This window comes from Mesoplodon mirus (assembly GCF_964341445.2).
Source record: "Mesoplodon mirus genome assembly, chromosome: 15".
Classification (NCBI taxonomy): domain Eukaryota; kingdom Metazoa; phylum Chordata; class Mammalia; order Artiodactyla; family Ziphiidae; genus Mesoplodon; species Mesoplodon mirus.
In genome coordinates, this window is record NC_138991.1 from 26,814,310 (window position 1) to 26,839,610 (window position 25,301).

General features: G+C 44.2%; 1 protein-coding gene across 1 annotated transcript in view; it reads right to left on the bottom strand.

Annotated features, from left to right (window-relative positions):
• TTLL9 (tubulin tyrosine ligase like 9) overlaps nucleotides 1–25,301 on the bottom strand; it is a 55,882-nt gene that overhangs the window by 29,420 nt on the left and 1,161 nt on the right. The window contains exons 3-4 of the mRNA XM_082644647.1: nucleotides 9,999–10,110; nucleotides 8,901–9,086 (exon numbers count right to left, since the gene is read on the bottom strand). Of these exons, the coding sequence (XP_082500773.1) occupies nucleotides 8,901–9,086; nucleotides 9,999–10,110 (298 nt within the window). The remainder of the gene's footprint in view (nucleotides 1–8,900; nucleotides 9,087–9,998; nucleotides 10,111–25,301) is intronic.

A 25,301-nucleotide genomic window follows, 5' to 3' on the forward strand; every position in this document is an offset into this window, starting at 1 on the left:
TAAAAAGTGGAAAATAAACTTCCTGCGTGGTGATATATCAGGGTTGTTGAGACTGGAAATCACCTAATATCTAGCCCTGCCAGACTGTCATTTCCAAAAGCAATCACAGCGATATTCCCAGTCCCGTATGTCTTCCACAACCTTGCTACCCACCACCTTCCAACAAGAGGAAAGTCAATGTCCGTTCCCCTTGAATCTGCGTGAGCCTTCAGGACTGTCTCAACTAATTGTGTACAGCAGAAGTGATGCTGTGGGAATTCCAGTGCTGGGTCATAAAAGGCAACACAGCTTCCACACAGCTTTCTCTTTGGAGATGGTCACCCTTGGAACCCAGCCACCATGCTGGGTGAGGAAGCTCAGGTCACGTGGAGAAGCCCACACTGGGGGCAACTGAGTCTTCCAGCCCCCAACCCTGGCTGAACTCCCAGCCAGCAGCCAGCACCAACTTGCTAGCGGAGCGAGTGAGCCAGCTTGGCAGTGAATCATCCAGCCCTCAGTAAATCCGCCCAGGTAGATGCTGGAGCAGCCATGAGCCTTCCCTGTCAAGTGCTGCCCAAGCCGGAGGCTCATGAGCTCAATAAGAGATGATTGTTGTTTCAAGCCATGGAGTTTTGGGATGCAGCAACAGAAACAGAACTTTAGGGAAATAGTTCCTAAACAATGGTAATATTAGAAGCTAATACTTCTCAACTATGAACCAGGCACAAGGATTTTACACACATTTCCTCATTAAAACTTTATTTTTTTCACCTTGCATTTTCTATTTACTATTTTACATTAAAAATGTCTGACATATCGAAAGCAGAGAATAGTACATACTCCCAACACACAAATTCAAAATTATCAAACTTTCATTTTAAAACAAATCCCAGATGTCATGTTATTTCAGCCTTACAGACTTCAGTGTGCATCTTGTTTTCAAAAAATTGACACTCTGCTATATAACCATAATACCATTATCATACAAGACATAATTAATAATGATGTCTTAGCACCTGATTCTTCAGTCCATAATCAAATTCCCCTGATTATCTCAAAAATGTCCTTTTATAATAGGTTTAAGTCCAGACCTAAACAGCTCCCTACATTGCATTTGGTTGTTATGACACCTAAGTCTCTTTTAATTGAGGACAGTCCTCCCTCCTTTCCCCCTGCCATTGACTAGGTGTACAAACCAACTGTCCTGTGCACTGTTCCATATTCTGTGTTTGTCTGTTTCCTTGTGGCACCATTGAAAGTATTCCTCTTTTCTTTGTATTTCCTATAAATGACACTCAGCTCTAGAGGTCTGGTTAGATCCAGGTTCCACTTTTTGGCAAGAATACACAGCTGGCGCTATTCCATCACAGTTGTCTGGTTGCTCCACACCTAGAGATGCTAAGATTGATCAACTTGCACCTTTTTCAACTTCACATTCTATTCTGAGCATCTCTCCATTTCAGCTCGTATAGAATGTCCTCGTTCTTTACTATGGCTACATAGATCCCACTGGGTGAAAATAACAAAGTGATCATTCCCTTGAAAAGAATACTTCATCTCAATTTATTTGTAAAGATGATCATAAAAGACCCATCAAGGTCTATGATTCTTTAATTATGTGCAACAAAAGTTTGCTTTTTTTTTTTTTTTTTTTTTGCGGTACGCGGGCCTCTGACCGTTGTGGCCCCTCCCGTTGCGGAGCACAGGCTCCGGATGCGCAGGCTCAGCGGCCATGGCTCACGGGCCCAGCCTCTCCGCAGCATGTGGGATCTTCCCGGGCCGGGGCACGAACCCGTGTCTCCTGCATCGGCAGGTGGACTCTCAACCACTGTGCCACCAGGGAAGCCCAAAAGTTTGCTTTTTAAAAGGAGCCCTTGAATGTATGTTTGGTAAAGAAGTCTGTTGTATTGTAATTAATTAGTTTCTAAATTCTGTTTAGAAAGTCATATCATGAATTTTCTTAAGGGACAGTTGAGTGTTGGCTAAAATTATGTGGAGGGATAACTACAAGAAAACTACTGCATGTGATACGACTATAGAAATTGTTTTGCTTTTCTCCCTTTGTCAACAGGAAAAGGGACAGAAAATCTCAGACTCCTTAAAGATAGCCTCCAAACACCAAATGGAAACACTGGAATTATGTGTAATTAGAATTACGCATTTACAGATAACTAAGGGGCCACTTGACAAAATTCATAAAATGGAAGTGAGAGAATTTTACTCAGGAGACAGGAAAACATGGGTAATACAGATGGGATCACCTGGAAAAACTCAGTCCAAATAGAATCTACCCTATAGAATGGGGGAGTCGCAGTGGAATGGATACTGGGGAGACAGTAATGCCCACTAAAGCTGGAATATACACTTAATTTGAATAAAAAATCCTCTCTTATTTAAATCACAGTGTCTCAGTTAGGTTCCATGTACCATTAGTCCCCAAATTTTGCAAAGGTAGACACTGAGGTTGGATATAAAGTATAACAAGTTACGCAACTTCGGGGTTTTTTTTTGAATTTTTGAATTTTATTTTATTTATTTTTTTATACAGCAGGTTCTTATTAGTCATCCATTTTACACATATTAGTGTGTACATGTCAATCCCAATCTCCCAATTCATCACACCACCACTCCCGCCCCACACCGCTTTCCCCCCTTGGTGTCCATACGTTTGTTCTCTACATCTGTGTCTCAATTTCTGCCCTGCAAACCGGTTCATCTGTACTATTTTTCAAGGTTCCACATATATGCGTTAATATACGATATTTGTTTTTCTCTTTCTGACTTACTTCACTCTGTATGACAGTCTCTAGATTCATCCACGTCTCTACAAATGACCCAATTTCATTCCTTCTTATGGCTGAGCAATATTCCATTGTGTATATGTACCACATCTTCTTTATCCATTTGTCTGTCAATGGGATTTATGTTGCTTCCATGACTTGGCTATTGTAAATAGTGCTGCAATGAACATTGGGGGTGCCTGTGTCTTTTTGAATTATGGTTTTCTCTGGGTATATGCCCAGGAGTTGGATTGCTGGGTCGTATGGTAGTTCTATTTTTAGTTTTTTAAGGAACCACCATACTGTTCTCCATAGTGGCTGTATCAATTTACATTCCCACCAACAGTGCAAGAGGGTTCCCTTTTTTCCACACCCTCTCTGGCATTTATTGTTTGTAGATTTTCTGATGATGCCCATTCTAACTGGTGTGAAGTGATACCTCACTGTAGTTTTGATTTGTATTTCTCTACTAATTAGTGATGTTGAGCAGCTTTTCATGTGCTTCTTGGCCATCTGTGTGTCTTCTTTGGAGAAATGTCTATTTGGCCTTCTGGCCATTTTTGGATTGGGATGGGTTGTTTGTTTTTTTTAATATTGAGGTGCATGAGGTGTTTATATATTTTGTAGATTAATCCTTTGTCCGTTGATTCGTTTGCAAATATTTTCTCCTATTCTGAGGGTTGTCTTTTCGTCTTTTTTGTAGTTTCCTTTGCTTTGCAAAAGCTTTTAGGTTTCAGTAGGTCCCATTTGTTTATTTTTGTTTTTATTTCCATTATTCTAGGAGGTGGATCAAAAAAGATCTTGCTGTGATTTATGTCAAAGAGTGTTCTTCCTATGTTTTCCTCTAAGAGTTTTATAGTGTCCGGTCTTACATTTAGATCTTTAATCCATTTTGAGTTTATTTTTGTGTATGGTGTTAGCGAGTGTTCTAATTTCATTCTTTTACATGTAGTGGTCCAGTTTTCCTGGCACCACTTATTGAAGAGACTGTCTTTTCTCCATTGTATATCTTTGCCGCCTTTGTCATAGGTTAGTTAACCACAGCTGCATGGGTTTACCTCTGGGCTTTCTATCCTGTTCCATTGATCTATGTTTCTGTTTTGGTGCCAGTACCATATTGTCTTGATTATGTAGCTTTGTAGTGTAGTCTGAAGTCAGGGAGCCTGATTCCTCCAGCTCTGTTTTTTTCCCTCAAGACTGCTTTGGCTAGTGGGAGTCTTTTGTGTCTCCATACAAATTTTAAGATTTTTTTTTTTTTTGATACGAGGGCCACTCACTGTTGTGGCCTCTCCCGTTGCAGAGCACAGGCTCCGGACGCGCAGGCTCAGCGGCCATGGCTCACGGGCCCAGCCTCTCCGCGGCATGTGGGATCTTCCCAGACCGGGGCACGAACCCGTGTCCCCTGCATCGGCAGGCAGACTCTCAACCACTGCGCCACCAGGGAAGCCCAAGAACCCCATTTGGATCTCCTCTTTCCAGTAGCCCCGCCCTCTGGGGACGTCTGAGCCCTCACAGTGGTCTCATGTCCCTGCCATGTGATCGGTTCAGGCATGAGCCAGCAGGATGCCAGGGGAAGTCTGTTGCAGGGACTTCTGGGAATTTGTGTCTTCCTCAAAAGGGCCACAAGACCAGGATATTCCCTTATTCCTGCGGCAGGTGGAGATGTGAGGAGGTTAGTTAGAGCTGCAGCAGCCTTGCTGTGACTGAGAGGAACAGTCAGCCCACTGAGCTGGGAATTGGTGACAGTGTTGAACTGCCCACTGAACCATCCCTGGAGTTGACCTTTCATCATTCAAGGAAATTCCCTGGGGTCTGTAAGCTTGAATGAGAAAAAATTTTTCATCTTTATTTTCATTAACCCCTGAGCAGATTTTCACATTTCCTTCCATTATGAAAGCAGGCAAAAAATCCTAGTAGTACTAGCCAGGCCTGTGACTTTGCTCTCAAAAAAAAAAAAACTCCAGTTATTTTCATATCACGTTACAACTGTTGTTGATATCTATCTCCAAATACTGGTTCTACCCATTATGACCTTGAAATTATGATAATGGTTGGGCCTGCTGTTAGACTCTCTTTAATGGTTAATGAAAAGAACATATATTCCTACAGCATAAAGAAGGTGTTAGTATTTGTGGTGGCCCCATGAGAAGTACCCGCAGGCCTCTGACTGCAGGAGAGTAGCTGACAGAACACCAGCTGTGGCGGCAGAAGTCCAGCCCTGCTTGCCAGGCCACTGATGGGGATGCAGGGACCCGAAGGCTGGCCCGCTCCTGGGAGACAGGGGGCTCCTGACAGCGACTAGGGCTTGAGGCCTCCGTAGGCCTTGTTGAAATTCCGTCAGGCCACAGGGCAGTTAGGAGACTTCGCCCACCCTTCCTTCCCTCTCTCCCTCACTGGGGTTGGCCTTGGTGGAGTGACAGCTCCCTCAGCCTCCCCAGGCTCCCTCCCCGTCGTCTCACAGGCCAAACTCTGGCCTGTTAAATCTTGTCTTGGCATCTGTTTCTCAGAGGAGCCAGACAAACACAGCTTGTAACTGTTTTTCAATATAGTTGCTTTCTTTTATAATCAAACATACTTTATGTTACGCTTCTAAAAACGCTATTCTGTGATGGGGTCCACACATGACACCAGATGCCAAAGAGAACAGTTCAGAACCCCTGCCTTCTTGTTTGAGCTACTGTGAATTGGGTTTTCTGTTATCTGCATCCAAAACATCCCAACTCTTAGGAGATTTCAGTGAAAAAGTGTGAGAAGCTCTGGTTGGGGGTAAACCCGTGTAAGAGAATGTTAAAACTCGGCTCTTACCATCCTGCAGTTTGGACGGAGGCCCCCCAAAGCCCAGAACAGCACAGTGGTTGCCCAGGATGCTCACAGCCCTGAAGTGTTAGACCAGTTCTGTGGACATACAGAGAGACTGACAGACAGGGTCCTGAGAGCCCAGCACCTGCTTCCTAGCCACACAAGGGAGGCTAGAGGAGCAAGCGTGATCCCTGTGATCTGGGTCCTGTCTGTTTCCCTGACAATCCAGAGGGCCTGGGCTGGTGGGAGGGGAGAACACTTAGATGGAAAAAAAAACTTTGGATTGAGACGGGTTTTACACTAGACTGATGGGGTGGCGTGAAGGGGCTGATGCTGCCTGCTCCCTTCTGAGTCCAACTCAAACCCCTCTTTCTAGGACTGCTCTGCCGTCATTGAAGAGGAAGATGAAGGCTTGCAGGCCCTGGGGAACAGGGCAGAGGAGACATCTGAGGGAAAAGGCAGGCTGGTGGCTGCCCCAACTGGCCCGGCCACTGCAACTATGTGAACTATGTGAACATTTTTTCTTTTTTAACATTTCCCCACACCAAAGGAATCCAAACAACAGGATCCCAGAGCTAATGATCTAGCCCAGTGGTTCTCAGAGTGTGGTACCCAGACCAGTAGCATCCTCATAACCTGGTATGATGGTTAATTGCATGTGTCAACCTGGCTGGGCAATGGTGCCCACTTGTTTGGTCAAATGCTCGTCTAGATGTTGCTGTTAAGGTATTTTATAGAGGTGATTAACATCTACAATCAGTAGACTTTAAGTAAAAGATATCAGTCTGGATGATGTGGGCTTCATCCAATCAGGTGAGGGCTTAAGAGCAAAACTTGAGGCTTCTGGAAAAAGAAAGCAATTCTTTTTTTTTTTTTTTTTTTTTGCGGTACGTGGGCCTCTCACTGTTGTGGCCTCTCCCATTGCGGAGCACAGGCTCCGGACGCGCAGGCTCAGCGGTCATGGCTCATGGGCCCAGCCGCTCCGCATCATGTGGGATCTTCCCGGACCGGGGCACGAACCCGTGTCCCCTGCATCGGCAGGCGGACTCCCAACCACTGCGCCACCAGGGAAGCCCAAGAAAGCAGTTCTGCCTCAAGACTGTGACAGAGAAATCCTGCCCGAGTTTTCTGCCCTCACAGATTTCAGACAATATCACACAGCCAATTCCTTATACACACACTAACGGTTCCATTTCCATGGAGAGCCCTGACTGCTGCACCTGGGAATTTGTTAGAAATTCATATTCTCAGGCCCCACACCAGGCCTACTGAATCCAACACTCTGGGGGTGCGTGCTTTAATAAGCTTTCCAGAAAATTCTCAAGTTTGAGAACTGCCCCTCTATATTCTCACTACTCAAAGTGTTGTCTGTGGACCAGCCCCAGTGGCACCACTGGGAGGTGGTTAGCAATGCAGACTCTCAGGCCCCACCCAGACTTGCTGAAAGGGGCTCTGCATTTTAACCAGATCCCTGATGATTTGTGAGCACGTTAAAATTTGGGAAGCACTGACCCAGTGCTCCCCAGGGGCAGGGGGAAGAGGCAGTGTTGTCTGGATTCTCAGAGGTAACAATAAAAACGGTTAATTATTGGGCATCTAAGTGCCAAGCCCTTTATACAGCTTGTGTAATTCACGTATACAACCCGTGTAACTTCACTGAACCCTCTCACAACCCTGTAAGGCAGGTATACCCATTAAGGTTGTTTTACAGATGAGGAAATGGACTGAGAGGGGTTTAGTAACCTGCTCAGGCTCACACAGCTCATAAGTGGCAGATCAGAATCAGAACCAGGCTTCTAACTAGAAGCACCCACTCTCCACGCCAGACAGGGCGCCTCAGCGATTCAGGAGAGAGGACACACACACAGACACACACACACACACACACACACACACACACACGGAGCCAAGATTCCTCCTCTTAATTACACCTGTCTCTGCTGCTAACAAAGGCGGGGGCTGAGAAAGGAATCAACTTAATATGCAATTGCTTGTTCCCAATTAGCACAAATTGCCATTTGTCTAAGGAGATAATGGTGGGAACTGGGATCCGCCCAGCGGGTTGCAGCGTTCATCTGCCTAACACCCTTCTGAGCCCTCCTCACTGGCCTTCCCGCCTTCCTGGGCAGGGGGCCGAGCCTTCCAGCGAGACTTCAGGAGGCCTGGGTAAACCCTGGCTCTGTCCCCTTTGGGAGCATTTGGTGTTTTTTGCCAGTTTCCCCCTCCACTCACCTGTGCTATTGGCTAAATCTGCATCAGCCAACACTAGCCCATCTCCAGCTCCACAAGGAGGGCTGCCCCCTCCTACCTTACCCCCCAACTCCCTTCCTGGGGCCAAGCACATTTCCAATCCCAGAAAATACGAGGGGGGCTTTGACGATGCCATTCAAGGCTATGGTGGCATTGTGGTGAGAGCCAGTCCTGGCACGAGGAAGGGCTGAGGGGCCGGCAGGTGCTCTGGTACCCTTGCCCACCACTCAGTTTCTTGGTCTAGGGCTTCCTCCAGATGCAAGGCCTTTGGGCATGCAGTTCCCTCTTCCTGGAATGCTCTTCCCTACCTCTGCCCTTCTCCAGGCTGACTCCTCTGCATCCTTCAGGGTGAAGCTCAATACTAATTCTTTTTTAAAATTTTATTTGTTTTCTTTTGTTTGTTTGTTTTTCAATACTAATTCTTATAACAACAACAACTATCATTCATTGAGGACTTAATATGTGCTGTATCTGTGTTAACTCATTTAGTCACACAACATTATGTGATAGGTGCTATAGTTATTCTCACTTTGCAGATGGGGAAACCGGGACACAGAAGAGTTAAGTAATCTGCCTGAGGTCACACAGTAGGTGGTACAGCTAATATTTGAACCAAGGGGTTTGGTCTCAGAGCCCAATCTCTCACTTCTTCAGAGAAACCTGCTGAAGGGCTGGGGGAGAGATGGGGAGCGATGGGGAGGGATGGGGAGGGATGGGGAGTGATGGGGAGAGATGGGGAGATATGGGGAGCGATGGGGAGAGATGAGGAGTGATGGGGAGCGATGGGGAGGGATGGGGAGGGATGGGGAGCGATGGGGAGCGATGGGGAGAGATGGGGAGCGATGGGGAGCGGCAGATGAAGCTTCACTCCCTTGCCCGCCGCTCACCTCCTACTGTGCGTCTGCTTTGTAACAGGTCCCAGACCGAGAGTTGGGGACCCCTGCTTTAGGGAAAGGCAGATGGTGCATCTAAGACTGAATTCCCAGGCACAGTCCTGTCCTTCTCCACTGGCAGACTCCTGTGTCAATGCAGGATCCCTGCTCTGGTGCCCGGGACACCCCCTCTCCCCAGTCCCCAGCACTGGGCACTCACAGGCTTCATGATCCAGGTGATTCCTGGGTTTTTGCGAAACTCCTCCGCAAACAGATGGTACTCGCAGGGCATCTCGAAGGTTTTGGGGAAGAAGTCGCACTTGGCTGCCTCCAGCTTTCCCGCCTCGCGTTCCAGCTGTTTCCGGAAGCGCTTCAGGTTCTTCACCATGTAGTTCTTGCGGGTCAGCTGAGCAGCACGATGGACAGGCAGGCCATTGGCGCTCATGCCCACTGCCCTGCACCAACCGTCCCACCAACTGCCCCCCACAGCCCTCATTCTCTGTATGGTCAGAGTAACAATAAGAGGGACTTCCCTGTGGTCCAGTGGGCAGGACTCTGCGCTCCCAATGCAGGGGGCCTGGGTTCAGTCCCTGGTCAGGGAACTAGATGCTGCATGCTGCAACTAAGAAGCCCGCATGTTGCAACTAAAAGATCCCACACACCACAACGAGGATCCCACGTGCCTCAACTAAGACCCGGCCCAGCTGAAATAAATAAATAAAAATAAATCTTAAAAAAAAAAAGAGTAACAATAAGAGTAACTTTGACTGAGAGCCTGCTATTCTATAATTATCCCCACTTTATAGGTGAGGAAACTGAGGCTCAGAAAGGTTGTCAGTTGCCCAGAGCTATCCAGCTAACAGGCAGCACAGCCAGGGTTTGACCCGGGTCTGTCTGATGCCAAAGTTCTTTTTCTAACTGCTAAGCTGCACTAAGCTTTTTAAATCTCCCACCACCAGCCCCTCTAGTCCCATCTTTGTGGTATCGTTCCTCCCAGTCCTCCCTCCCATCTCCAGACTCCAAACAGCTCAACTTGCCTCACTTTGAAATCACATAATCCCTCAAGCATCCTGCTTCTTCAGCCTTTGCACCTGAAGCCAGACGGCCCATGACCTCAGTCCCCTCCCCAAGGTGGCCTGTTCCTCAGGTCTGAGATCCCTATTCCCTCCCACTGTTTAGCTCATCATGAATCTAGGGCACATATCTCTCACCTGGCAGGTACCCCAAATTCCCTTGTACTTTTCCATTCTGGTCCTTGTACCCCCAAGCCAACTCCTGCTCATTGTCACACCCAGTCCCCTGGGCCCACCCAGCTCACCTCATAGTGGTTTCGGAAGTGACTGATCCGCATGTGTTCATCCATGTAGGTGTGGTCGAAATTCTCCCGGAGCCAGCTGACATCGCACCAGTAGAAATCCCACTCTCCTTCACTGGGGGTGGGGGTGGGACAAAAGTCAGGACCTGAGGACCTCAGCACTGCCGGGGATCTGGGGCCCAGGGAGGTGCAGCTGAGGGGTAAGCAGCGGTGTGTCCATCAGGTAAGTCTCAAGGAGGTGGCCTCGGGCTGTCGCTGCCCACTATGTACTTTATGAGGCCTGAGTGAAAACTACAGAAATGTCCCTGCAAAAATCCAGGCTACTGGCTTCCTTCGAACAGTCAGCAGACCTGGCCACGTTGAGCCCAGATGCCCCCCCGGCACCCACCACCTTAGACAGGGCACACCTTCTCCAGATCACAGTCCCCACCATGCCCTATGGCCCATGACAACGGGCCAACCTTACCTGGTCATGTTACCTGCCTGGGCTCTGGAAGCATCCAAGTAGCCACCCCTGAGCCCACATTACCAAGCAGTGGAAACAGGCAACATTTATAAGCTCTTCCCAGTTCAGAAAGCCCTCCTCTCACTGAATCCTCAGAGCAGCCCCAAAAGTGACTACGATCATGCCTGGATCCCTAAGACAGGGACAGCCTTGCTCAGTGAGGACATGGCAGCCTCAGGATTCACACCCAAGCCTGCCCGACTCCAAATTCTGACCCTATTCTTCACCACCATGACAGAGAGGGGGACAGGAAACCAGACTGATCTATCAAATCCAGATACCAGAGCTGGAGTACACAGAGGAGGTGCTTGAAAAAGACTTGACAGGAAATGAAATACACCACCATGATTACTTCCAATTTTTTAGTAAAAAATTACAGATATAACTGAAGCCCTGTGTATATACCTGACTGATTCTATCTCGTACTCTCCTGTCCAAAAGGAAGCCATTAGACTGAATTTGGAATCATTTCTATGAGTGTCTTTATAGTTTTACTGTGTATATATGTGCGTATCCATGTGTGGCACATGGCATTGTTTGGCATGTTCTTAAAACTTTCTAATGACTAATACTTACTTCCGCTTCCCATGTGCCAGACACTGTTCTAAGTACTTTACAAATATTAACTCATTAATCCTCATAGTAACTGTTAGATTCTTTTATTATGCCCATTTTAAAGATGAGTGAATTGAGGCACAGAGAGGTTAAGGAACTCACTTAAGTTCATAAGCTAGTAAGTGGCAGAGCAGGACTGGAACTCAGGCCATCGGGCTGCAAGTTCCAAGCTCCGTGGTTAGAGCTACTCTTGTCTATTTCCTTTCACAATTTGCTTTTTTTTATTTAACCCACCTTTTGTTTTAGTTGAATGAATGGATGAATGAATGAATAATGAATTATTCATTCATTCATACAGCACATAGGTGTTGAGGCTGTCTTGGTGTCAGAGACAATGTTGGATGCAAGGATATAGGGGGAACAAAAACACCTGGCCAGGTGGTACATACAGTCCTGTGGGGAAGATAAAAAATAAACAAGGAGGGCTTCCCTGGTGGCGCAGTGTTTGAGAGTCCGCCTGCCAATGCAGGGGACACGGGTTCGTGCCCCGGTCCGGGAAGATCCCACATGCCGCAGAGCGGCTGGGTCCGTGAGCCATGGCTACTGAGCCTACGCGTCTGGAGCCTGTGCTCCGCAACGGGAGAGGCCACAACAGTGAGAGGCCCGCGTACCACAAAAACAACAACAACAACAAAAAAATAAAATACAATAAATAAACAAGGAAACAAATACACAACTCTCTAATGAGGAATTGTGAAATGTTATAACCCAGTTGGAATAACCCAGTTGGAGGCCATGAGGAAGGGCAGCTGGAGGCTACCCTGTGGAGCTGACCTTTCAGCTCAGATCTGAATGGTAAGGAGGGACAGCCAGACCAAGGGCAGTGGGGAGAGGGTTCCAGGAGAGAGAAGGGCAGGAACTGAGGCCCTGAGGTTGGAAAGGGCTCATTCAAGGATATGGAAAAAAAGCCAGAGTGGAGGGAGAAACGTAAGGGATGACACTGAAACTAGAGTAGGGCCCAACAAACAGGGCCTTGTAGACCATGATGTGGATTTTGGATTCTTTTCTAATTCCACAAGTTTGTTCATTTTGTACACCATCTTCATGATTATCACAGTCAAGTTGCTCTTAAATCAACCAGGAAGACATTAAACTGCTCAACAAGGCCAACAGGAAATCCAGGTTCTTTCTACCTTCTCATTCTGCCATCCTTAACATGTTGTCTTCATGCTCATCACCTCAAGGTCACAAGATGGTTGCTGCAGTTCCAGGCATCAAGGACAGCTTTCTTTGTGGGAAGCAAGGGAGGGGACAGCTCTGGCCACATCTGTTCCAAACTCTGACCTAACAGGCTGATGGTCTGAAGTGGGACCTCGTTCTGTCTGGAAATACCAGACCCCAGCTTAGGTCCTAAGGACAAGGCCTCACATTCACAGAGCCATGTCTGGTGTAAAGGCCCTGGCCTCTAGCCTTTCCTGACTTGAGGACTCTCAAGGCAATTTGGGATCAGCCAGGAAACAACCTGCTTCATGGACTCCCACACCATCAGCACCAGACAAACCCTCAGACCTTCTTCCACTTGACCATGGAGCAAGGCTGAGGAGAAACAGGGGGCAGCCTCAGATCACATGGCAGGTCAGGACAGTGCCTTTTCCCATACACCTGCCGGTCACCTCCCCCGCCTCATCCTCCACTATATCCAGTTCTTCTGGATCCAGGGAAGGAAAACTCATTCTGATATTAGTGTGGTACATGAGAGAACCAAGAAGGAAAATCCACAGTATCTGCCATCATCACCACCATCACCATCATCACCATCACTGTAATACTCCCCAAAGTGCCAGAGAGAGGACTCTGCCATCTTGGATTACCCATACCACGCTTGCCACCATCAGCCAATTCCTAATTTTTTTGTGGGATGATTTAGTAAGGGTCTCTCTCCTCTGCTAGACTCCAGCACAAGGCAGCAGGAAGCATGGATTCACCTATTCACTCATTTGTTCCTTCAATTACTGAGAGGCTGCTAGAACAGGGAGGATGAACCTGGGACTCTGCAGACAGCCAGACTAGGTGCAAACCCTAGCTCAAGCCCTGACAAGATGAGTATATTTTTCATTTTCCAACATGGTATATTTTTCCTCTTTTTGTCCAGTTTTTTCATCAGGAAAATGGGGATGACAATAGCACCTACCGGAAGGTTTGCTGGGATGATTCAAAGAGGTCATGCGTGTAAAGTGCGGAAGAGTGTCTAGGAGGCTTAGTTGTTGTTATGCAACAAATATTTATTGAGGACCCTGGCAGGGTAGCTGGTTGCCCTCACCCCTCATATCTATTCTCTCCTTTTTCTACAGTCATAGAATTTCCAACATTTACCTGGAAAATGTAGTCTACATTTTTCAGATTCCCTTGCAGCTAGGTGTGCCCACATGGCTAAGTTCTGGCCAGTGAAATGCAGGGACTTCTGGGTTGTGTCCTTCAAGGGTAGGACATGCCTCTTCTTGTCTCCTTCCTACCTCCTGCTGCTTGGAATGTACAGGAACTCCACCAGAGACCATGAGGATGAAGGCCTCACTCAAAGGATAGCAGAGAGGAAAGATGGAAGCAGATGGGTCCCACATTTCCATACCATCTTTGAACCTCCTACATCTGGACTTCAGTGGGAGGGGTAAATAAACTTCTAGTCTGTCAAAGCCTCTTTTATTTTGTGTCTCTGTTACATGCATCCAAACCTTAACCTTCACTAATATTAACACCTACTACGTCCCAGGGATTGTTTGCTTTTTCATCTCAGCATCCCCGGGGCCCAGCATAGAAGAAGAAACGTAGGCTTAGGGGTCAAAAAACTTGTTCAAGGTCACAAAACTAGTAAGTGGCCAGGACCTGCCATCACCGGAGGATTCACCCCACAGGTCTGTGATGGTTGCATAGAGAGCTATAGGACACTGGCTGTGGAATAGTCAAACTGAACTGGGTTTGAATCCCACTCTGACACTTACGTGCTGTGTGACCTTAAACAATTGGCTTAATATTTCTGAACATAATCACATCTTTCTGGATGGTTATAAGGCTTAAATAAGACAGAGATGGCATGAGTAATGCACCTAACACATTGTGAATGCTAAATAAATGTTGGTCCCTGTCACAGCCAAATTGGGACAAGTCCCAGTGGCCACCCAAGGGAACTGGGACAAAAACGAAGGGAGACAAGAACCTGTGAGACAAAGGGAAGAAGAGACAAGGCTGGGGGTGAGGGTTTCTTACTCCTTTACTTCCACCCATCCTGGCCTGTGGTGAAGGACATCCATGAGAGTATTCATAAGAGTGGTCTTGAACCGGATTGACGGTCTATGCTCTCTGCAAGACATGGCAATGGAACACTTGCTCAGAATCAACTATTTCCCTAGGACAGTCCAGGGATAGGAAAAAAGGGAAAGGAAGAAAGGTCAAGTTCCATACATGGAAATGCCAAAACATAGGATTACTGAATTTTAGAATTTAGCATCATAGCATGAAACAAAATAATCAAATTGAGAATGATAGAATCTTTGAATCATTGAAAAATAACAGCAATCACTGTCTTCAGTGCCTTTCATGGTCTGGTTGCTTTACATGTGCCATGGCTAATCCTTATACTAAATGATATGTTCTTGCAAATCCCCCTTTCTGTCACTCATCTGAGAAGATGGAATGGATATACTTTTCCCTCTTCCTCCTACCAGGACAATGAAAACCCCAGGACATTAGATATAAAACAAGTATAAGAAGACCCTGAAAGGTGGACAGAAGAAGGCAGATTAGCTAAGGACCTCAGGACCCATGGAACAGCATGCGGTGAATTCCCTGGGTTATCTTTTTGCCTCATAGATCCCAGATGTGGAGATGAAGAAGCTAGCAAGTCTGAAACACCAATGGGCACAGACAAAAAAAAACCTCCAACAAAAGCCTGCTCTCTCCAGCTGACAAAACCAGGAAAGGAACACTTAAGAAAATAACTTCTCTACTCTGGCCAACCCCGGCAGAAACAAATATGTGGCCCACCCTCACTTATGCTAGCAAAGGCTGAGTGGGGAATCTACACATCCCACCAGGTTGTAACAAGGTACCCAATATCCCCCAAGACCCCTGGCTAGGCTGGTGTCAGAGAAGGTCAAAGATGTAGCCGGGACTTTCATCCCTAGCAGGTGGTAGTGAGGTGCCCACCACTGCTGTGTCAGTGGAGATCATGTGCCTGGGCTTCCACCCCCACCTGGCAGTAAGGAGGCACCCCTCTTCCTTGGGCTGATGTCAACGGAGGCCTAGTGGAGAATCAGGACTTTCAATACCACCCAGTGGTAATGAGGCTGCACTTCCTGTGGTGTTCATGTGGGTCAGGTAGGGAGCAGTAGCAAGGAACTCCTAACCCTCCCGGCCAGGGTGGTATCAGCAGAGGCCTAGTGGAACCAGAACTCCCATTCCACCCAGCAGTAAGAAGGAACCCCCTTTACCCTCAAGTGTCAATGGAGGTCAAGTGGCGAACCTGGACTTCTACACTCTATGGTAGTAATGAGGTGGTACCATGCCCCCTTCCCTGGCCGGAGTGGTGTCAGAAAAAGTCACCTAAAAGAGGTTTAAACAAGATCCAGAGTTCTATGGCATAATACCCCAAATGTTCAGGTTTCAACTGAAAATCACTTGTCATGCTAAGAATCAGGAAAATCTCAATGTGACTAAGAAAAATCAATAGATACCCAAGAGGGAAGAGATATGGGAACATATGTATATGTATAACTGACTCACTTTGGTATAAAGCAGAAACTAACACACCATTGTGAAGCAATTATACTCCGATAAAAATGTAAAAAAAAAAAATCAATAGTACCAATGCCAAAATGGCAGATGTGTTAGAATGATCTGACAAATATTTTAAAGCAGCCAACATAAAAATGTTTCAATGCGTAATTAAAAACACATTTGAAGAATATGTGGAGAACGCTGGAAGAAAGCAAGGGTGTCCACTCTTACAACTCTTATTCAACATAGCACTAGAAGTTCTAACCAGTGCAATAAGTCAATAAAAGGGACGTAGATCAGAAAGGAAGAAAGAAAACTGTCCCTTTTTGCAGATGATTGTGTAAAAATTCCCACGGAACCTAAAAAACAATTCATGAACTAATAGGTGAGTACAGTGAGATCACAGGATATAAGATGAACATACAAATCAGTTATATTTCTATATGCTATCAATGAACACATGAACTCTGAAATTAAAAATACAATTTACAACTATTACTTTTAAAAAGAGGAATATTTAGGTGCAAATCTAACAAAACTTGTGCGGGACTTATGTACTAAAAACTACAAAATGCTGATGCAAAAATTCAGAGAAGATCTAGATAAATTGAGAACACTACCGTGTTCGTGGATTGGAAGACTCAGCAGAATAGAGACGTCAATTCTTCCCAGATTGGTGTGCAGATTTAATGCGATTCCTGGGATCAAAATCCCAGTAAGATTGTTTTGTAGATATAGATAATTCTAAAATGTATGTGGAAAGGCAAAGATATTAGAACTAGAATATCTAAAACAATTTTGAAAAGAGGAATAAAGTGGGGTAAATCAGTCTAACCAATTTTAAAGCATTATGTAGCTACAATAATCAAGACTGTGTGGTATTCACAGAGAAAGAGATACAAAGACCAAGAGAACAAACAAACAACCAACAACAAACAAACAACCAAGAGATGGACCCGCACAAATATGCCCAACTGAATTTTTAAAAATTATTTATTTGGCTGTGTGTGGGCCCTCGGTTGCAGCATGCGGGATCTAGTTCCCTGACCAAGGATCAAACCTGGGCCCCCTGCACTGGGAGCGTGGAGTCTTAACTGCCGGACCACCAGGGAAGTCCCTGCCCAACTGAATTTTGACAAATGAACAAAAGCAATTCAATGGAGGAAGAATAGCCTTTTCAATAAATGGTGCTGGAGAATTGGATATGCACATGCAAAAAATGAACCTAGGCTTAAACCTCATACTTTATATAAAGTATAAAGTACTTTATACTTTAACTCAAAATGGATCACAAACTTAAGTGTAAAATGTAAAATTATAAAACATAGAGGAAAATTTTGGGGATCTAAGAGCTAGGCAAGGAATTTTTAGATTTGACACTACGAGCATGGTCCATAAAAGGGAAAACTGATAAATTGGACACCTTCAAAATTAACAATTTCTGCTCTTTAAAAGACTCTGTTAAGTCAATGAAAAGGCAAGGTACAGCCTAGGAGAAAATATTTGCAACCACATATTTGACAAAGGACTACTATCTAGAATACATAAAGAATTCTCAAAACTCAACATTAAAAAGAAAATCCAATTAGAAAATGGGCAAAAGACATGAACAGATATTTCACCAAAGAGGATATACAGATGACAAATGAGCACGTGGAAAGATGTTCAACATTGCTTATCATTAGGGAAGTACAAATTTTTTTTTTTTTTTTTTTTTAATTTTTTTTTGTGCTACGCGGGCCTCTCACTGTTGTGGCCTCTCCCGTTGCGGAGCACAGGCTCCAGACGCGCAGGCTCAGCGGCCATGGCTCACGGGCCCAGCCACTCCGCGGCATGTGGGATCTTCCCGGACCGGGGCACGAACCCGCGTCCCCTGCATCGGCAGGCGGACTCTCAACCACTGCGCCACCAGGGAAGCCCGGGAAGTACAAATTTAAACCACAATGATATAGCAATACACAAGTATCAGAATGGCTAAAATAAAAAACCCTGACAACATCAACTGCTGGAAAGGACACAGAGAAACTGAATCACTCATACATTGCTGATGGGAATATAAAATGGTACAGCCACCTTGGAAAATAATTTGGCAGTTTCTTAAAAAACTAAGCATGCAACTACCATATAACCCAGCAATTGTACTCCTGGGCATTTACCCCAGTGAAATGAAAACTAACACACAAACCTGTACTTAAATGTTCATAACAGCTTTATTCATAATAGCCCCAGACTGGAAGAAAACCCAGATGTCTTTCAATAGGTAAGTGGTTAAATGCATGGTGGTATATCCGTTCCCTGGAATACTAGTCAGCAATAAAAAGGAATGAACTGTTTATACACTCAACAACCTGAATATATCTCTAGCGAAGCTGCTGAGTGAAAAAGGCCAGTCCCAAAAGGTTAGTATATAATGTGTGATTCCATTATAAAAACTCTTTGGGGCTTCCCTGGTGGCGCAGTGGTTGAGAGTCTGCCTGCCGATGCAGGGGACACAGATTCGTGCCCCGGTCTGGGAGGATCCCACATGCCGCGGAGCGGCTGGGCCCATGAGCCATGGCCGCTGAGCCTGCGCGTCCGGAGCCTGTGCTCTGCAACGGGAAAGGCCACAACAGTGACAGGCCTGCGTACCGCCAAAAAAAAACAAAAAAAACTCTTTGAAAGGACAAAATTATTGAAAAGAGAACAGAACAACAGTTGCTGGGGGTTAAAGATAGGGTACGTTGGGATGGGGAGGAAGAGGGGGAGGGAGGGGAAGTGGGTGTGGTTATAAAAGGCTCTATGAGGGATCCTTGTGGTGATGGAAATATTCCATATCTTGACTGTATCAATGTCAATATCCTAGTTGGATGCTGTGCTATAGTTTTACTCTGTTACCACTGGGGGGAACTGGGTAAAGGGCACATAAGGTCTCTCTGTATTATTTCTTACAACTGCATATGAATCCACAATTAAAATATTCAATTTTAAAAATTAACAGGTTTTTTTTTTTTTTTGGCTGCACATCTTGCAGGATCTTATTTCCCTGGGATTGAACCAGGCCCTTGGCAGTGAAAGTGCGGAGTCCTAACTGGACAGCCAGGGAATTCCCAACACATCTTTAGGTGTCTGGATAATGGCTACCTTTATCGAGGAATAATTAGAAGAGGGCATGCTGGTGATGTTCTGTTTCCTGATGTGGGTATATTAAGTTTATGAAAATTCATTGAGCTGTAAAATTATGATATACTCAACTTTCTGTATATATAACAGAACTCTATAACAAAATATACCACAAATAAAGTTAAAGGACTACCTATAGATTAAGGAAAAATATTTGTGGTGCTTATAATCCATAAGAGATTTGGACCAAGTACATAAAGAACTACTACAAATCATTAAGAAAAAGACAAACTCAATAGAAAAATGTCTAGAAGCTATGAACAGGCAATTAATAGCATAGAAATTTAAATGACCAACAAGCATGTTAAAAGATACTCAACCTTACCAATAATTAAGAAATGCAAATTAAAATACCAAGGAGAGGACTTCCCCTTTTGGTTATGATGTAAAAGAATGTAAAAGACTTTCAATCCTATAGTAACAATGAGAAAAAAATGTACAAAACAAATATACTTGTCCATGGGGCTAGTGGAGAGCAATAGACAAAAGAAAACTTGATGAACTGATTCCAGAGAGAAACAAGGCCTTCATGGGGGGGAGCAGAGAGATGCAGCCGTTTCCAGATCTGGGCTGGCTGCCTGGCCTGGGGTGGGCAAGTGGAGGAACAAGCCAGCTGTGGAAGAGAGAGTTTGTGGCACCAGGAGAAATCAGCTGAGCTTACACATTATGTAGGATGGCAAAACAAATCAAAATCTGGAAGGGCCCATTCCAAAACCAAACCAAACCAAACCAGATTCTGGTAAATTTGCTTAAGAAAGGAACAGTAGAGAAAACAGTACAGCTGAGAGAAAACCCAGACTCCTGCATGTTTACGTGGTGTTTGCATTCCGGCAGCCCTGCCAGAGTTGAATTCAAAAATGAACAACAACAACAACAAAAATCAGACAAACAAACAAAAAAACGGAACTGCAGTCCAGTCTCCTCCCAGGTCAAATACTAACAAGCTCAAAATGGCAGGACAGGAGGCTAGGCTTGGGGTGAACTCAGTGTAATTAAAGCTTTGGTCCAACCCATGTTCCCAGTGCATATAAAAGTTATGTTTACACTGTACTGTAGACTATGAAGTGTGCAATAGCATTGTGTCTTTTAAAAATGTACATCTTATTTAAAAAATACTTCATTGCTAAAAAAAGTTAACCATCATCTGAGCCTTCAGTGAGTTGTAGTAGTAACATCAAAGATTGCTGATCACAGATCATCATAACAAATATAATAATCATGAAACAGTTTGAAATATTGTGAGAATTACCAAAGCGTGACACAGACACGAAGGGAGCAAATTTTGTTGGAAAAATGGCACCAATAGAATTTGTTGATGCAGGGTTGCCACAAACCTTCAATTTGTAAAAAACGTAATATCTGTAAACTGCAATAAAGCAAAACACAATAAAATGATGTATGCCTGTATATACACACACACACACACACATACACATATGTGGGTGTGGGTGTGTGTAATTTTTTTTTTTTTTGCGGTACGCGGGCCTCTAACTGTTGTGGCCTCTCCCGTTGCGGAGCACAGGCTCCGGACGCGCAGGCCCAGCGGCCATGGCTCACGGGCCCAGCCGCTCCGCGGCATGTGGGATCTTCCCGGACTGGGGTGTGAACCCGTGTTCCCTGCATCGGCAGGCGGACTCTCAACCACTGTGCCACCAGGGAAGCCCTGTGTGTAATTTTTTGGTCTTCACTGTTTTTTATACACGATGACCAGAATGGAATATAAAAAATATAAGACATGCAATAATAAAACAGAAAAATGTAATGCATGATCAAGAGGAAAAACAGCCAACTGAGATAAACTCATAAATGACCCAATTATTGGAATTATTAAAGGCTTTAAACAGATATTATAAATATGTTAAAGAATTTACATGCGAAGTGAGAGAGTGGCATGGACATATATACACTACCAAACGTAAAATAGATAGCTAGTGGGAAGCAGCCGCATAGCACAGGGAGATCAGCTTGGTGCTTTGTGACCACCTGGAGGGGTGGGATAGGGAGGGTGGGAGGGAGGGAGATGCAAGAAGGAAGAGATATGGGAACATATGTATATGTATAACTGATTCACTTTGTTATAAAGCAGAAACCAACACACCATTGTAAAGCAATTATAAGATAAAAAAAAAAGAATTTACATGAAAAGGTGGATATAATGAGTAAATATATTTAATTACATTAAATATATATTAAATATATTTAATTACATTTAATCAGTATAATGAGAAAAGACACTGAAAGTCTAAAAAAGAACCAAAATGGAAAAATGTAGAACTGAAAATCATAGTATCTGAAATTAAAAATTCATAGGATGAGCTCAACAGGGGATTGGACATTGTAGAAAAAAGGATAGTAAAGTTAGTCAAAGGGTACAAATTTTCAGTTATAAGAGGAATGAGTTTTGAGGATCTAATGTACAGCAGGGTGACTATACTGTATGATAGACTTGAAAGTTGCTCAGAGTAGATCTTAAGTGTTCTTAAGTAGATCTTAAGTGTTCTCACCATAACAACAACAACAAAATGGTAGTTATGTGAGGTGAAGGATGTGTTAACTAACCTTATTGTGGTAAACATTTTACAATATATATATGTGTATCAAATCGTCACATTGTCCACCTTAAATCATACAATGTTTTATGCCAATTATATCTCAATAAAGCTGGAAAAAATTTAAGATAATAAATTTGAAGACAGGTCAATAGAAATTATTCAATCTGAATTAGAGAAAGAAAAAATTTAGAAGAACAGAATCTCAGTGCCTTATGGGATAATATCAAGCAAACTAACATACATGTAATTAGAATCCCAGAAGGAGATGGGAGCAAATAGGACGGAAAATATTTTTCGAAAAAATGATGGCTGAAAATTTCCAAATTTGACTAAATGATCAAGTCACAGATCCAAGAAGCTCAATTAACTCCAAGGAGAATAAATACAAAACACCACACACACAAAGGCAAACAAACTATAGTCAAATTGCTGAAAACCAGACAAGTCTTAAAAACAGACAAGGGAAAAAGACACATACAGGTGTGTGTGTGTATGTGTATGTGTAACTGCCGGGGCGGTGGTGGGGAGACACTGTAAAGGACAGCTGACTTCTCATCAGAGACAATGCAAACCTAAAGACAAAGGGACATCATCTTTTAAGAATTTTAAAGGAAAGTTCTTCAGGTAGAAGGAAACTTATACCAGATGGAGACTCAGAGCTATAAGAAGGGATAAAGAGTGGAGTAAATTTGAAATACTTTCTTCCATATCTTAATTTAAAAAAACAAACAATTAACTATGTAAAGTGAATATAATGAGAATGTATTGTAGGGCTGGGACTTCCCTGGCGGTCCAGTGGTTAAGACTCCACGCTTCCACTGCAGGGGGTGAGGGTTCGATCACTGGTCAGGGAGCTAAGATCCCATGTGCCAGGTGGTGTGGCCAAAAAGTAAAAAAACCAAAAACAACAACAACAAAAAACTACATTGTAAAAAAAAAAAAAGAATGTATTGTAGGATTTATAATATATTTACAAGTAAAATATATGACAAAAATAGCAGCATGAAAGATGGGAGGGGAGTAAACAGAGAATGCTGTTCTAGGGCTCTTATGTTGTACACCAAGTGGTACAATATTGAGTCAAGGTAGATAGTGATAAGTTAAGGATGCATATTGTAATTCCCTAGAGCAGTGTTTTGTTTTTTTTTTTAATAAATTTATTTATTTATTTTTTGGCTGCGTTGGGTTTTCGTTGCTTTCTCTAGTTGTGGCGAGCCGGGGCTACTCTTCGATGGCATGCGCGGGCTTCTCTTGTTGTGGAGCACCAGCTCTAGGCATGGGCTTCAGTAGTTGTGGCACGCAGGCTCAGTAGTTGTGGCTCACGGGGTCTAGAGCGCAGGCTCAGTAGTTGTGGCACTCGGGCTTAGTTGTTCCTCAGCATGTGGGATCTTCCCGGACCAGAGATGGAAACCGTGTCCCCTGCATTGGCAGGCAGATTTTTAACCACTGCACCACCAGGGAAGTCCCAAAGCAGTGGTTCTTGATGTGTGGTCCAAGTACTCCTCAAGGTCCCCAACTCTCAGGGGTACACAAAGTCCTCTCCTTTCAACAACATATCTTTGTGAGGCTAGATTTTCTTCCTACTCTTCAGGCAAAACAACGTATCACAACAGATTGAATACAGAAAAATTTGAGAAGCTGAATGTTTTCTATTAAGTCAGATATTGAAGAGCCTCACAAAAAATGTAAAACAACCACCACTCATCTCAGTAAATTTGGGGGAGGGAGAAAATAGTTATAGTTCATAAAAATATGTTATTTATGCTTCCGTGTAATGAGTATGTGATTGCTTTTAAAATGAATTAATAAACAAGTATTTTTAAAATTTATCATTTAAAATTTCTAATGTGGTAAATATTAATAAGTATAAGCTGCACAAACAAAATTTATTACAGTTCACAATGATTTTTAAGTTGTAAAGGGATCCTGAGGTCAAATTTTGAAAACTACTGCTCTAAAGTAGTGAAATATTTAAAGCTAATCCCAAACAATAAAGAAATACAAGTTCAGGGCTTCCCTGGTGGCGCAGTCGTTGAGAGTCCGCCTGCCGATGCAGGGGACACGTGTTCGTGCCCCGATCTGGGAAGATCCCACATGCCGCGGAGCGGCTGGGCCCGTGAGCCATGGCCGCTGAGCCTGCGTGTCCGGAGCCTGTGCTCCGCAACGGGAGAGGCCACAACAGTGAGAGGCCCACATACCTCAAAAAAAAAAAAAAAAAGAAATACAAGTTCAAATCCATCAGATTGGAGAAAATATTTAAAATCAGGCAAATACCAAGTGTTTGCGAGAATGTGGAGAAATGATAGTGATGCTGATGGGAGTGTAAATTGGATAAACTTTTGGAGAGAAATTTGGCATATTAAACCCATCAATTGCTATTTCATACACATTAGACTGGCAACAATCTAAAAGTCCAAGTTTTAGCAACAATGTGCTAAAATGGAAACTCCTCCTCTGCCAGTAGAAGGCACTTTGAAGAACCACATGGCAGTATTTAGTAAGTTGAATGTGCATATACTCTACACCCAGCAATTCTATCCTAGAGCTACACCTTAGGTAGATACCCTACATATGTACTCGGCAATATACATACAAGGACGTTCATCTGTAACTGTTAATATTTTTATGGAAGTAATCTGCAGCACACACTGTTGGTGGTCCATCCTTATCCCTTGGGCATTTGCCATTCCTGTGCATGCAAATCACAGGGCTTTCCTCTGCCAGCACCTGCAGTTCTTTACCTGAAGTCTTCTTCTAGCCCTTGGTCTGCTCAGCCAGTGCTTGGAGTAGATCTGAAGTACCAGGGAGTTAACTGCCCTCCCCCCAACAGCATAAAACCAATGATGACTGAAGTTTATGGATAAATCCTCCAGCTCTTTCATCACTCAGTTGGGGTAAGTCTACAGTGTGTTCTACAGTATCTCATAGGAATCCCCCGTGGGAAGGAGCCCCACTTGCCCACAGCAATAACCTGTCAATAATGCACTTTTTATTGGTTTCTTTCCCTTAGCTGTCTCACTTCCCCACTTCCCTGCCGATGCTTACTGGAATCACCTTCCAGATAAACGATCTGCTCTCACATCCTTATCTCAGGGTCTGCTTCTGGAGGAAGCCAATATAAGACACAACCTAAGTGCCTTTCAGAAGGCAGATAGATAAATAACTTGTGGTATATAATGGAACTCATACAGTAGTTAAAATGTATCCAGAGCTACATGCACCAACATGGATAAATACCGAAAGTATAATTTTGTGAGACAAAAGCAGGGTGCAGAATATAACAGTATAATGCCACTTATGTAACTTTTATTCCTAGCCACTCGGGCAGCTAGGGGTGTCCGTGTGACAAAATGTGGGTCAATAAGATAAAAGCATAAAACTGCCAAGGAGGGTAGGTTCCTGGGAAGTGTTTATTCTTTTGATTTGAGAAAGAGAGAGATGGCTTGAGTCTGCCCTCCCCCGTTCTTCCCATCTTGATCATGACATGAAGGCTGAAGCTGCAGCAGCCACCTGGTGTCCATCAGGAAAATGTGAAGGCAATCACAGAGACACTAGCTCTGACATTGTTGAACCACTGCACCAGCCCTCCAGACTCTTTGTTACATGAGGAAAAGAAATACAATTTTTTAAAGGTACTATTAGTTGGGTTTCCTGTTACTTGTAGCTAAATGCATTTCTAATCAATATCTGCCTTGATAAAACAGATGGATGGGTCCTGTTAACTGAAGTGCTCTTTGTTTTGTTGAGGTGGGAGTGGGTGTGTAA